The sequence below is a fragment of the Ptychodera flava genome (assembly GCF_041260155.1).
Source record: "Ptychodera flava strain L36383 chromosome 3 unlocalized genomic scaffold, AS_Pfla_20210202 Scaffold_27__1_contigs__length_13241970_pilon, whole genome shotgun sequence".
Taxonomy (NCBI): Eukaryota; Metazoa; Hemichordata; class Enteropneusta; family Ptychoderidae; genus Ptychodera; species Ptychodera flava.
In genome coordinates, this window is record NW_027248281.1 from 6,337,970 (window position 1) to 6,352,830 (window position 14,861).

The following is a 14,861-nucleotide window of genomic DNA, read 5'->3' on the forward strand; positions in this document are numbered from 1 at the left end:
AGAGTTCTATTGCCGAGCACAAATTTGAGGTTTAGGATTACACTCCATCCCAAGTCGCTGTACGAAAATTCAAAGCGCCGCTTCACCAACGTCCAACACGTCCTGTGTATCAGCTGCGAGCAGCCGACATTTTACACCCTCCGGTCACGGTTCATCAAGGTCAGTTCGCGCATTGATATTGATTCTTCGTGTTGAAAGAATTTTTACTCTCTTTTTAGTCTTTCTATGATAAAAATGACCATTTCATTAAACTAATAAATTAAATGCTATATTAAGTATGAAATATAACGGATTGGTGCAGATGTAGAGTCAATTCCAGCATTTAAAAACGGGACTACATTATCAATCGCGTAATGATTTATAGATCGCACTTCCGTTATCGTCATGAGGCTTGATCGGCGCGAAGTTAAATTTTAGTACTATCGGCCAGTGTCGGCTGCGTACTTGTGAGCAGGGAGTTTTCTAGTGGACAATTTCGTGATCTTTCTATGGAATCGCCAGCCAAATGATATCACATAGTTGCAAAAACGTGTATACAGTACCAGGGACAGGCGGAGTTCTAAATTTGTGAACGCGAGCGGCAGTAAAGATGCCGACTATATTTTCTGAGTACGGTATTTACACACAGCACGGTGAGACCTGCAACCGGACCGGGAATCGTCCAGCGTCTGCGAGCCGTTCAGAAATGTAAGTCAATGTACGTTCGTCTGTACATCGATCGCTATAATTATGTTCTGTAATCGTTTATTGCAATCTTTACCTAAAGATAAATTTTCGTTGAGTACTGATTCATACTGAATTCACTTTCGTTTCACAACAGTTAAAGTGCTGAGATTTTTGCAGATTGTTGCCGTCGTGTATGTAAACAACATACGGCGAGTTGTCCGCTGTCGGACATTTAATCATTATTAATTAATTTCGATCATGAATATTTATGCATTTTCTGCTTCAATTTTTCAACTTGATTTTGTCTCATTTTCAAATAATTATCGATGTCTTTCATGAAATTTACAATGTTTGGTCAAACGGTAAAGACTTACACTCTTCCCTGAACGATTTCTATTTTTCAGAATCCATTGCTGGTACACTAAGGGGACAAGAAATTCAGATAAACAAGAGCCAAATCGCAGCCTTTGACAGTAATGTAAATGTTACATGAAACTTCTCAAGTCAAAAGAAAATCTTGACATGATCATGACACTTATGTGGCATGAAATGAACATGGCATATAAAATAAATTGTACCACAATTGAATTTAACCTTTTTTTCTCTGTCATCTTTTGTTTATAATAACTTTATTTGCGCTGACCATTGTTTCTCATGAAACTGGTATTTCAGAGTTTAGTTGGATAAATAATATTTATATATTGGCGGACTGTGGACAACACAAGATGTGTTTTATCCAACTAAACTCTGAAATACCAGTTTCACGAGAAACAATGGTCAGCGCAAATAAAATAATTTGCTGTATGGAGTTTGCGGCAAATTTTCAGTAACATTCAAATTTGCCGCAAGTTTGCTGCAAGGATTGTGCCGCAAATTTGCTGCAAAGAGTTTGCAGCAACATTGCGGCAGGGAGTTTGCTGCATATTTGCAGCAAGTTCACAAGAAACCTAATTTGCATCTGAAAAATGAACCACCCGCATATTTGCGGCAAATAGTTTGCTGCAAATTTACTGCAAAGCTTGCGGCAAATTTGCAGTAACAGTTTGCGGGAGGCCTAAAATTTCGGTAAGGGTATATACGCACACACATGTTTGCACACACTATATGTGTGTGTGTGTGTATATATATATATATATATATATATATATATATATATATATATATATATATATATATATATATATATATATATGTACACACACACAGTGTGTGTAAACACATTTGTGTGTGTGTGCGTATATATATACAAACACATGTAAACATATAGATGTGTGTGTTTCTGTGTCTGTATGTATAACATACCAACAAGAAAGACTTACCGCTTGCACCAGACAGGCCAAATATGGTTGTCAGATATTCATAGTCTCCTACCACAAACACTATCAGCTTTTTGTTCCTAATGCAAAACAATATTCATGAGACACTACAATCTTGGTGAAAATATCTGATGTATGCTGTAATGAAAAGGTCAATGGCTGTCAATAAATAGTTGATGTAACACAGCAACAAAAGATCAAAACAACATCTTACGATATTACTATACACTTACTTCCACATTGTACCGCATAATGCATTGATTTGAGACAAATTGATTTTATATGCTGTTTCAATGTTGTGCCGTCTGTCAGGAGCCTGAAAAATGTTCCACACTATGGTGTTCTCTATTGAATTAGGGTGTGCAACATTACACAACTCAAAAACAGCTTTGGTACTACCACCACCCTTATCCCCGCCTATCTTCAACCAGATTTCATCAGAGGGTATGACACCGTGCCATGTTAGCTTTCCTTCTCTGAAAGAATAATCAAAGTGTTAACAAAACAGTGCAATTTTTGAAATACATTTCATTTACACAATATACTCGTCTGAAAGAAGCACTGGATACTGATGGATGTGAAAAATAGCATACATGAAGTAAATTAGGTGTTACTTTTGGCTGTGATTAAACATGTCTAGACATACTGTGCTGTAAGGAAAACAATTCCCATAAAGGATATCTTATTAAGGCTAACACTTTATGTGTACCTTTCCAACAAGTCCAACCTCTGGAGAACTGTAGAGGATATATCCTCCAGGCAAATACAGGGAGCAAGACGGACCTCAGTCGCCAACTTTGAAGGTAAACGACAACTGTTCTGCAACCAATGGTGATGTCATACCTTTTGCTTTTTCTCGGTCTTTGGATTCACTGTCTAGTGAAACATTCCAGTTTCTGAGCCATCTGAAAAAAATGATATGCACACATTTACCATTACTCAAACAACAATTTGGATGAGCACCCCAATAAAGAAGTGATATTGCTACAAACTGATGTCACCATAACAGACATAAACAAGACTCAATAGTCAACAATGGCGATGAATGAATTCAGTGTACCACTTCTGGAATGTTACCTTTGGATTCAAATCAAATATTGCTACAAAATTTTGGACAGTTATACCAAAATGTGTCTTTGTATGCTGCATTTCATCAGTTGTTCACAGAACTAGATAATTTTCTATGATGTTCAGTTCCTCAAGGGCCAATAACAATGATCACCATCAAAGTACAGAAAGAAATTATCTATTTAAATGGAGGGATGATGGAGTGTAAAATATATGCAATATAACATTCTGTTCCAAGGATATTAATCAGTTGCCAAATTCCAAGTGACAGACACAACAATGTTTAACTGCATATTGATTCATACAAATTGAAATTCAAAATTTCAAACTTATTTCAGACATTCAAAAAATGATTGATATCACTCATCAATTGGCTTTTATGCAGTTGTCCAATCCTAACTGCTCAAATTGACATATATCATATAACATGCCAACTTGTACAGATTGTATGCAATAAGTACAGAGACAATATTTTACAGAGCAAGCCACTTACATTAAATATTTGATACATACCTTCTAAGATGTCTCAGTTTATTCCATGAGAGGGCAAGGTTTGCTTTAAGGAGCAGCCCAGCCCCACTCGGAATACCGGGACGCAAGCCAACTCCTTTGAGCAGTTTTTCTTTTTCTTCTTTGTTCAACCTACCAAACTCTCTTTGCATCTGGCTTGATGTTGCCCCACCAGAGACACTCTCTCGTGTCGTATCAAGAAGTCTAGCTCTTCTGGCTTGTGTCCGTGATGCAACCTGTGATGAGTCCTTACGTGCTTGGGGAACATACATCATATGTAGAGGCTATTAACAAAAAGAATGTTTATTTTTATAAACAGCTGATTTTGTTGAACTTCAATTTCAGTATACAGAAACATCTAGTACTCAACTTGTCAATATTGCCTGTATATGATACACATGTATTGTTGTTGTTGACATTTACTTGACTGAAGTTTAAAATTCAGTGGTAAACAACAATACCCTCAATCCACAGATATTGTGTGTTGACCTGATTACTGGGATCTACAGGTGCAAACAAGAAATTAAAAGTGATGGATAGATCTCAAATGATAAAAAGGCCTTACTTTGATAATTACTTCTATTGGAATGTATGTCAACACACAGGGAAAATTTGAGTCAGATAGATTACCTTGTTAAGCAAAGCAGGACGTATATTATCATGAGTCAATTTTCCTCTGAAAACAGCTACTGTTTATATTTAAATGAGCAACACTGAGTACTCACCTGAGCTTTTGTTTTGAATGACATTACAGTCCCCTTCTTAAAAGATGGTGTTCGTTCTATTTTTGTTTTTATTATTTTGGTCGCAATGTCCTCAAACCCTGCCAATGTATCAATCTGGTCAGTTGTGTGAAGGAGTGTGTTCATGGCTTCTTGAGATGTGATTTTGCTGGGAAGATGTACCATGTCTTGAGTCTTGCTAGAATGGGTATGTTGTTCTGATGCTGGTAGTGGTTGCTGTGCCTGACATTCATCTTGCTTGTGATCTTGTGAGTAGTCATGGTCATGTGCAATGCCAATGTAGTGGCATTTATCGACATGGTGCCTAAGATCTTTCAAAAGCAGCTCTTCATTACACCCACTACCAGCAAAGTCACAAGTGACCTTCATTGAACTGAGCACATTACGCATGACTAGCGGTATAGCCACTATCATGCCGTCACATACATCCAATCTGCACACTGGACAGTTTGCCACGACATTAAACCATTGGCTCAAGCATCCTGAACAGAATGTGTGGGGACCTTTACAAAGTATTTGTACTGGCTCGTCGACAACGTCCTTGCAGATAGGGCACTCGAATTCCTTAGAAAATTGATCTTTGAAACGGTATACGTTAAGGGGTTTTATGGCAGAATACTTTTTCCCAGCGACTTTTTGTATTGTGTTGCCCAAATTACTTTGGTTGGAATTTGATTGCTGATTGACAATTTGTCAGGGGTGTTGTAAATGTAGTAACTAGCCATAACGACCAGTAACGACCAGAAACGAGCAGTAACGAGCAATAACGACCCAGAACTAGACAGAACGAGACAATTACGAGCCATAACGAGCCAAAAAATATGTTCTGTGCCTAAATTAAACTACAAGCACAGTTCCCGCCAAGCTAAGAAATCACGGCCTCTATGACATTTGGTATTACCAAAAACCTCTGTAACAGTGCTCATAGAGTAAGCAATAATGAGCTAGAAATAGAAAGAACGAGCCAATAACGAGCAATAAAAAGAGCAAAATAAAAATGATCTGCCCATTAATTGAAATACAAGCGTAGTTGCCACCTGTCCTTGAAATCCCGCCCTCTTTGACATGCTCTGTACAATCTCAGAACCTCTGCAGCATAGCTGTGATATCGTAGCGAAACTTGTGACGTATATCGAACGCTCGGGTCAAGGGTCATTGCAAGGAACTATGGCGATGACCCTTGACCCGAGTACGTTTGATATACGCCTCAAGTACCGCTGCATTTTCACAGCTATATCTGCAGCAGTGCTCAGTAAACACCTGGCGTATGAGTGAAACCGATAACAGTTTTCGAATAACAAGAAAAATTCATTTTTATTTATGTATTGTTGATATAAAAAGATAGAACAGTCACTTCCCGGTGGGCTTATATACTTAAGCATGCATTGTATCCGTTTTGCATTCATGAAACCACGCTTGCCTGAACTCTGACCCTTGATGGTGATTATGGTAAGGGACTGGAGAGAAATTATAAGGGGAGGGCCCCATTTTAAAAATAAAATCACAATACACGGGAGTCTGTTGGGCAAACTGTTGATAAATTTAACATCAAAACAAGCGACATCCCTACATTTATATATGTTTGATAACTAATATATGTACTTTATTGAATTTGGAAGGTAAGAAATGCACGTGTGTGCATAGATTTGATTTTTTTTCTAATTTTACTCAAACTGTTGAATTACTATATGGCAAATCTATAAGAAAAGCATGAACTCTTTTCAAGTTTGCGATACAATACTGACTATATCTTGGCATTTGTAAACGTTTGTCAATTAGAATGTGGTGTTTGAAAGTGAAGATGTGAGATTTAAAATTTGATATGTGAATTTCAGTCAAAAACTATAACCCCACTTCACATGGTAATCCAGGGATAAACTATAAACAATTTTTCTCTTACAAAACTTGCTATATCCATGCACTTATATGTTTATTATGTTAAATACTTAGTATTAGGCTGTAATAAGTTTCTTGACATTTATTGTATTCTCTGTAAAATTACACGCCAAACTGTAGATGACAGTGAACATTACAGACATTGCCCCTTTCAATTTTGAATAGACAAATGCACTGCAGGCAGTTGACAGAATTATTATTGTGACATGCGATCTCTATTATGGTGGCATGTGATCTCTTATTAGTTGACATAAAACGTTACATGATGTGATTATTTTTAAAAGATAAAAGTAGTCTTTGAAAGGTTCTCTGCTTGTTTTTGAGTATGTAAATTGATGTGCATCACTGTTTTTTATGGAAACACATTTGAAGTTCACTATTCACTATTTTTTTCCTTCCTCAGCGTCACATTGAAAAATATCAGCCCTCTCACCTTATAATTTCTTTTCTGTCCCTTATCATGAGTAAACCATTAGAGGAAAACATCATATTTTTTGGCGCTTTACTGCTCCTTCTTGGCTCGATCTATCTTGTTCTGGCCCCTTATTGTTCATTATTGCTCGTTACTGCTTGTTTCTTGTCATTATTGGCCGTAATTGCTATGCGCAGCTCGTTACTCGTAACGGGCTACATCATATCCAAACATGCCGTAGAGGGCGGGAGTTCCAGGATTGGCGGGAACTGCGCTTGTAGATTAATTTATGGACAGATCATATTTTTTTGCTCGTTTGTCTTGTTATTGGCTCGTTCTGTCTAGTTCTGGGTCGTTATTGCTCGTTACTGCTCGTTTCTGGTCGTTACTGGTCGTTATGGCTAGTTACTACATTTACAGACACCCATTTGTCAGTGTCACTGAGATCTAAAGTTTTGGCAGTGGATGGTTGGGAATTGTCAACTCTCCTACCTCTCTTTGGTTTCTTTGGCCTACCGCCCTGGCTCACAGCACAAACGCGACACTTTCCACTACGTGCATGTTTTTCCCAATGGAAAACAGATATTCTTGGCCGGTATCCCTTTGTTGCACTTTTAGCATAGTCTACACTACGCTTGCAATCACGACAAAATGATTGTGGATGTACGTCTGAAACATCCGAATGTACATCGATGCCAAAATACTCCTGCAGTTTATCAGCATATATACTGCACTTGTAACTTCCGTCCAACAATCGTTTGCAGCACACTCGACAACGGTTCGATACAAAGTTCAAATGGAAATCCAAGCTTTTCGAGAACGACATGACGAACATAAATTCGCTTCAGTTGTTTGAATTTGGGCGCTAAAAATGCAAAAAAGGGACGCCCTCACCTTAGCGACACTACTCGGAAATCTCAATTCCCCCGCAATCGGGTAAATTCCCCTGACGAAACCACACTTCCACACGTTAGTACATAAAATAAGGTCACATAGAAAACCGGTTTCGAATCCATTAAAACTGATTTATTGGACTTCCATACACGAAAAACATGTACAATAACAGAAAATCTCACCTCGCATTATGAAATAGGCAAGAAACATTTGCCGCCACGCTCCGTCCGATCTTGACGTCTTTGCACGATCGGCGTCGACTCCACCTCCATTGAAATGCAGCGAAAATGATGTCGGAAGTCCTCGGCAGATTCCGACAATTGTGAAATTCTCCGATTATGCCTATATATGGACGTTAACCCCATCATTTAATGGGCGAAGGTCGAGAACATTCGATCGGGCAGTCGCCATGAGGTTATGTCTCGCGGCAAGTAACGCGTTTGCCGAGATCTCGTTCGTTATTTCTCTACTCCAACTGAATGTCTCGATACAGCTATACGATAACGGCCGTGTCTACTACCCACATTTGGCGATCCCTATGGCCACCTACCTTCGTTTCATCGCCTCAAAAGCTGCTGCCTACAAGCTGGAGGCCTGGCTCACGTACGACAATTCTTCCGTCTGTACGCTGCCCGCTACCCAGACAGGGCCAACTGGAGCAAGCCAAACCAGACCTCAATTTCAAGCACTTCCTCAACCAGCCACACCTCCTGCGCCCTTCCTGCTTCACCTGTGGCGAACATGGTCATGTGAAGACCGACTGCCCAAACGTACGCAGCAGCGATAACAACCCATACTACTGGGAGAGCTCAGCAAACAAGAAACAGTATGACGAACCTCAGGTATGTTGATCTTTCAACCGAGGCTTATGCAAGACCCCCTACCAATATGGCAGGCTACACAAGTGCTTTGTGTGTAACGCGACCGACCATAATGCTCTGCAACACCACCAAGGCACCAAACAGGAGACCCCCAGCCCTTTCGAGGGAGCGACCATCCACACAGCGACAATCGAAATGCTACAGCCGACGACACCAATCAACCTCACCAAGCTTTCAGCTGCCCTGTAAGACCACCCGCATAAACAATTCACAGCAAGCCTCATCCACGACCTCACCCATGGTGCCAACATCGGCTCCAGTGGGAACCAAACACCGCGCTACACCCGCAACGCCAGTCAGCAAAGATCAACCCGGATACCGTCTCCACCGTAACAAACGAACTGCACCTGGGCCATACAATTGGCCCATTCGCCGTGCCACCTCTGCCATGGGATGGCAAGAGAATGGAAAGAGATGTACCCAATATTTGTCGCCTGTTCAATTTGGGGACACGGCTTCCGCGGTGGTGCCGCCACAACCACCGCCGAAGCCGGCTTACCTGGCTGGCTCATAAAGACACTGGGCAGATGGAGGAGTGACGCGTACTAGATCTACATCACGACACCATAGGAGACCCTAGACGTAGTACCGAAGGTAACTCCACTTGCCAACAATTTGACATAGGACTCTGTTCTCGGTGGACAATGCCAATGATGAAATGGCGCTACATGAACAATAGAGACACGAAACATTAGGAACAATGAACATATACTATGAGAAATCTCCAAATGGCGCATGGTCACCACGGGAGGGGGGGCTGCTTTACTGCCGCACCGCAGTCATGCATGCCCGCGGTTTGGCCATAATTTGGGGTTACTTTCATGGGTCTGCTGCGGACGATTGGTAGCACGTTGCCCTATGCACGGTACCAATAACCCGGTACCGCCATCCAGGCCGCTATGACGCCTCGTTGCCCCCGCCATGCCTAGTACATGCATAACCCCGGATTTCGGCCAAACACTTGTCTCTGTGTCCTTCCTTTGCGTTAATGGGTGATTATGGCTTTGCCATAATATTTGTTAACGTCTGGAGGGACACGGGGAGAAGGTTTAGACCTTGCTAAGTATGGGTCACCATGCACCCTACTTATACTGCTTGCTGGATGCACTGGAGACGTAACCTTATCTACCAACCGCCTTCAAATTTACCGTTATCTAAACAACTTGCGTCACCCTTGCCACGTCATTATCCATGCGCATATCAGTATTATCAAAGCCACAGATCGTCCATTTCAACTTCTGCCACACTCAAGTACACACCACAAAATTCCCACCCACCCTCCACTAGAAAAAAAAAAGCCTGGCTGCAGGCTAGCAGCTCACAATAAAAGATACTGTATGTCTCTATATCGCTAACTTTACATAATAAAGTTCCAGGGGGTACTGTCATGGGTCTGCTGCGGGCGACTGGTAGCACGTTGCCCGATGCACGGTACCGATAACCCGGTACCGCCATCCAGGCCGCTATGACGCCTCGTTGCCCCCCGCCATGGCAGTACATGCATAACCCAGATTTCAGCCAAACACTTGTCTCAGTGTCGTTCCTTTGCGTTAATGCATTTTATATAATATAAAGCACTCGATGGAAAATGGTAAGACAGGTCATGATATGGTAGTAGTTGGTTTATGTAATTATGAAGTATCTTAACAATCACACTTTGCCTATTTCAGACTCATCGTATGAACCTAAAATGCCTTCACTGAGTTCAGTTGTGCACAACTTATTGCATACTGATGTCGAGGGTGCCAAGAGATGTCGATATGACACTCTCTTCAACAGAGAAGACAAAACCTGAAGAAAAGACATCACTGACCATAAAGAACAGCATTGAGATGGTTAAATCAGATGACAACACTACAGCATTTAATTTGAAAGACAGCACTGGAACACTTGGTTTGGACGACACCACTACAACAGTTAATTTGGAGGACACCACTACGACAGTTAATTTGGACGACACCACTGCAACAGTTGATTCAGAAATCACCATTAGAACAGAGGTACTTGAGCTTACCTCAACGACGAAGACGAAGAAGAATGCCGAAAGCACATTTGACGCCAAAACTCCACCAAAATTTCCTGTAGAAAAAGATGGAGGTTTGTCCAGTACACTCTAGGTTCCCAGACCTTTTAAGTTAACAAATCTCTTGTGATTAATAAGCCCAGAATCCCCGTAAATTGTATATTCTTAGAAAGCATAGAGATAGGGAAACATCTTGGTTACCATAGTGTCACCATTGTTTACATCACTAGGTAATTTACATTACATTTCAAAAAATCTGTCTTCCCTGTGTTTCGTTTCAATGCTTTGAGATATAAGGGACCGTTCAGTTTTTACGGCCTGGGGTGGCAAAATCTTGTCGCTGGTTTTTCAAAAAAAATATAGACCCCCCCCCCCCCTGTATTTGTTGTGAGAAAAAAAAGATGACACCCCCCTTTGTCAGACAAAAAAATTGAACCCCCCCACCCCCCCCCACCCCCCCGCCGCACCGCAGTCATGCATGCCTACGGTTTGGCCATAATTTGGGGGGGTACTGTCATGGGTCTGCTGCGGACGACTGGTAGCACGTTGCCCGATGCACGGTACCGATAACCCGGTACCGCCATCCAGGCCGCTATGACGCCTCGTTGCCCACGCCATGCCTAAGTACATGCATAACCCCGGATTTCGGCCAAACACTTGTCTCCGTGTCGTTCCTTTGCGTTAATGGGTGATTATGGCTTTGCCATAATCATTGTTAACGTCTGGAGGGACACGGGGAGAAGGGTTAAGACCTTGCTAAGTATGGGTCACCATGCACCACTACTTCTACTGCTTGCTGGATGCACTGGAGACGTAACCTTATCTACACACCGCCTTCAAATTTACCGTTATCTAAACAACTTGCGTCACCCTTGCCACGTCATTATCCATGCGCATATCAGTATTATCAAAGCCACAGATCGTCCATTTCAACTTCTGCCACGCTCAAGTTCACACCACAAAATTCCCACCCACCCTCCACTAGAAAAAAAAAGCCTGGCTGCAGGCTAGCAGCTCACAATAAAAGATACTGTATGTCTCTATATCGCTAACTTTACATAATAAAGTTCCAAGGGGGTACTGTCATGGGTCTGCTGCGGGCGACTGGTAGCACGTTGCCCGATGCACGGTACCGATAACCCGGTACCGCCATCCAGGCCGCTATGACGCCTCGTTGCCCCCGCCATGGCAGTACATGCATAACCCCGGATTTCGGCCAAACACTTGTCTCAGTGTCGTTCCTTTGCGTTAATGCATTTTATATAATATATAAAGCACTCGATGGAAAATGGTAAGACAGGTCATGCATATATTTAGTAGTTGGTTTATGTAATTATGAAGTATCTTAACAATCACACTTTGCCTATTTCAGACTCATCGTATGAACCTAAAATGCCTTCACTGAGTTCAGTTGTGCACAACTTATTGCATACTGATGTCGAGGGATGCCAAAGAGATGTCGATATGACACTCTCTTCAACAGAGAAGACAAAACCTGAAGAAAAGACATCACTGGCCAAAAAGAACAGCATTGAGATGGTTAAATCAGATGACAACACTACAGCATTTAATTTGAAAGACAGCACTGGAACACTTGGTTTGGACGACACCACTACAACAGTTAATTTGGAGGACACCACTACGACAGTTAATTTGGACGACACCACTGCAACAGTTGATTCAGAAAACACCATTAGAACAGAGGTACTTGAGCTTACTTCAACGATGAAGACGAAGAAGAATGCCGAAAGCAAATTTGACGCCAAAACTCCACCAAAATTTCCTGTAGAAAAAGATGGAGGTTTGTCCAGTACACTCTAGGTTCCCAGACCTTTTAAGTTAACAAATCTCTTGTGATTAATAAGCCCAGAATCCCCGTAAATTGTATATTCTTAGAAAGCATAGAGATAGGGAAACATCTTGGTTACCATAGTGTCACCATTGTTTACATAACTATCAGGTGACAGGTAATTTGCATTACATTTCAAAAAATCTGTCTTCCCTGTGTTTCGTTTCAATGCTTTGAGATATAAGGGACCGTTCAGTTTTTACGGCCTGGGGTGGCAAAATCTTGTCGCTGGTTTTTCAAAAAAAATATAGACCCCCCCCCTGTATTTTTGTAAAAAAAAGATGACACCCCCACTTTGTCAGACAAAAAAAATTGAAACCCCCCCCCCGCCTGGCTGAAAAATAACCAAAACCCATATGTCAAATTTACTCGCACGGTTTGGATTTTAGCTCCGATATGCGGCGAACTTTATCTGTGTAGCAGAAATGCCATTGCACAAACTTCTAAGTTGCATCCATGCAAATGTCTGTTAATTAGGACGACTGTAAGGCAATTTTTAACTTCATTTCCATAGACAACTTGTGTCCATCACTGTTATGCAAATTCCCCTTTTTGTCTCAGTGCTACCATTCAGGGTCGCGAGCATGTAAATGGTCTTTTAAAGATAAGATAGGCACTGAACCAAATACTACTGTAATATGAGTTGGCCGCCGAGGGCAGCCCGCTGCTTATTGTAGTTGGTTGGCAAAGTGCGGGCCTGCTGGTAAAGAGGGTCATGGGCAACACGTCGATCATGGCCATTGCATGAAGTAAACCTATTTATTGTAGTGGGCCGCCGAAGGTGGCTCCCCGGTAAAGAGGGTCGATCATGGCCATTGCATGAATTAAACTTAATTGGAGAGGGGCACCAAAAGCGTCTGCCTGTTAAGAGGGTCATGGGCCATTACATAAAGTCAATTTATTGTAGAGGGCCGCCAAAAGCAGCCCGCCTATATGGAGGGTCGATCTTGGCCTTGGCATAAAGTGAACTTTTTTGTAGGTATTGTTTTTGAAAATGTGGTGAACCCCCCCTTTCCTACAAGTGAAAAAGCAATGACCCCCCCCCCCCCCACTTTGCGGATTCCAAAATTACGATGACACCCCCCCCCCCCGGCCGTAAAAACTGAACAGTCCCTAAGGCTGAAATTTGTCTGCGTGCAAGTTGTTCTGAGGATCTTCTAAAGAGTGTCACAAATTTTTTTAAACCTTCTAAACCAATTTTAATGCCAGAAAAACATCCAGAGTGGTGACATTTTAAGTAAGATGTATAAAATCTGAGACACGCTTTGGAAAGCTTTGTGACAGCTTGCATTCCAGAAAGTTTTAGTCAGATATTTTGAAGCATTGAAACAAAACATAGGGAAAACCGATTTTTGAAAGATTATACAAATTATCCGTCACATGATAGTTAATAAACAAGGTGACACTGTTGTCACCAAAATATTCCCCTATATCTAGGATTTCAGAAAATGTAAAATTTAAGGGGGTTCTGAGCTTATCAATCACTAGAGAATTGTTAGATTAAAAAGGTCATTTTCTTGTCTTGGAACCATAATTCCACATCGCACAGTCGGTATCACCATATGGTGTAAGTGATTTTAAAAGTTGCTGGGAAGTCAGCCTATAAAATTAACCCAAAATTAGTATCACTTTAAATAGACATATAAGACATAATAATGCCATGTCAGCACATCAATTGTACTTTCAGAAGTAGTTCAAATATACATTGTTTGGGAAGAGAGAGAGAGAGAGAGAGAGAGAGAGAGAGAGAGAGAGAGTCCAACATCTATCGACAAATGTCGAGATGTAATGAAGTAAATACAGTCATCTAAAGCTTAATTTGGTATATTCATATAATTAGTATGTAGTTATGGGGGTATGGAGGTGGGTGCTCTAATTTCTGTAGCCTATTTATATGATTTATCACGTTATTTGGGCTGTACGAGTTTATTATAATCTATCTTCGTTCAGTGATTCTTCTGTACGCCTTCCTTTTGCCAGCCTATGATTTATCTCAACTACTAACCATTTCTCTACAAATCAAACAAACTAACTAAACTTTGCCATTTGATATACTTCTTGGTGATAATCTTGCATGATTAAAGAATGTAAAATATTAAATATTCTTCCCATTAATAATTATTCTTTGCATTGTGTTCTTTTTTGACAGACGGAGAAAACTACTTGTTTGGCAAACCAGGACAATACGCTCTGATCGGCAGATTAGTTGGACTTCTATCATTAGTGTTGGCTTTTATCTTAGCACCTTGCAGAAATCGTAGTACACAGCATGATACCCGTTCCATCGATGGCACGTTCACTGTGCCAAGCCTTGATTGACTAGTTTTACTCTGTCAAACATGCATAATGTAAGGTTGAACAAACCACGCAGCAAGCCATGTTTGTGAAGTATTGATAAGTATAATAAGAATGTTTTCCCTGAAATACACGACCCTATAAAGAATGTATGCTAGAAGTGTTGAAAAACACTTTCTTTTAAAAGACAATGTAATCTGTGACCAAAGGATTTTCATTCTTTGAGTTAACATATTCAAACATTGCAGTTTGTTCAATGTTGTATAGTGCAGAATTTATAAAGTGACTGAAAAATACAAATTTTGGCA

The 14,861-nt window shown here is 40.9% G+C and overlaps 1 protein-coding gene and 1 long non-coding RNA gene across 2 annotated transcripts; both read left to right on the forward strand.

Moving 5' to 3' along the window:
- The first annotated feature begins 237 nt into the window (after positions 1-237).
- On the forward strand, positions 238-1,259 carry LOC139126377 (uncharacterized). Its single transcript, XR_011550554.1, has 2 exons — positions 238-687; positions 1,071-1,259. It is a non-coding gene; the product is annotated as an uncharacterized lncRNA (long non-coding RNA).
- Positions 1,260-10,146: 8,887 nt separating this feature from the next.
- Positions 10,147-14,577, forward strand: LOC139126207 (TNF receptor-associated factor family protein DDB_G0272098-like). Its single transcript, XM_070692255.1, has 3 exons — positions 10,147-10,483; positions 11,782-12,210; positions 14,408-14,577. The coding sequence occupies exons 1-3, from the start codon at positions 10,147-10,149 to the stop codon at positions 14,575-14,577; spliced, it is 936 nt and encodes a 311-aa protein (XP_070548356.1).
- The last annotated feature ends 284 nt before the right edge of the window (positions 14,578-14,861 follow it).

What these genes read in the sequence shown, in the direction of transcription:
- LOC139126207 (XM_070692255.1), top strand. Translation starts at nt 10,147, where the DNA reads ATGACACTCTCTTCAACAGAGAAGACAAAACCTGAAGAAAAGACATCA. An exon ending in TCCTGTAGAAAAAGATGGAG is followed by an intron (nt 10,484 to 11,781) that starts GTTTGTCCAGTA and finishes TGCCTATTTCAG; the next exon opens with ACTCATCGTATGAACCTAAA. An exon ending in TCCTGTAGAAAAAGATGGAG is followed by an intron (nt 12,211 to 14,407) that starts GTTTGTCCAGTA and finishes CTTTTTTGACAG; the next exon opens with ACGGAGAAAACTACTTGTTT.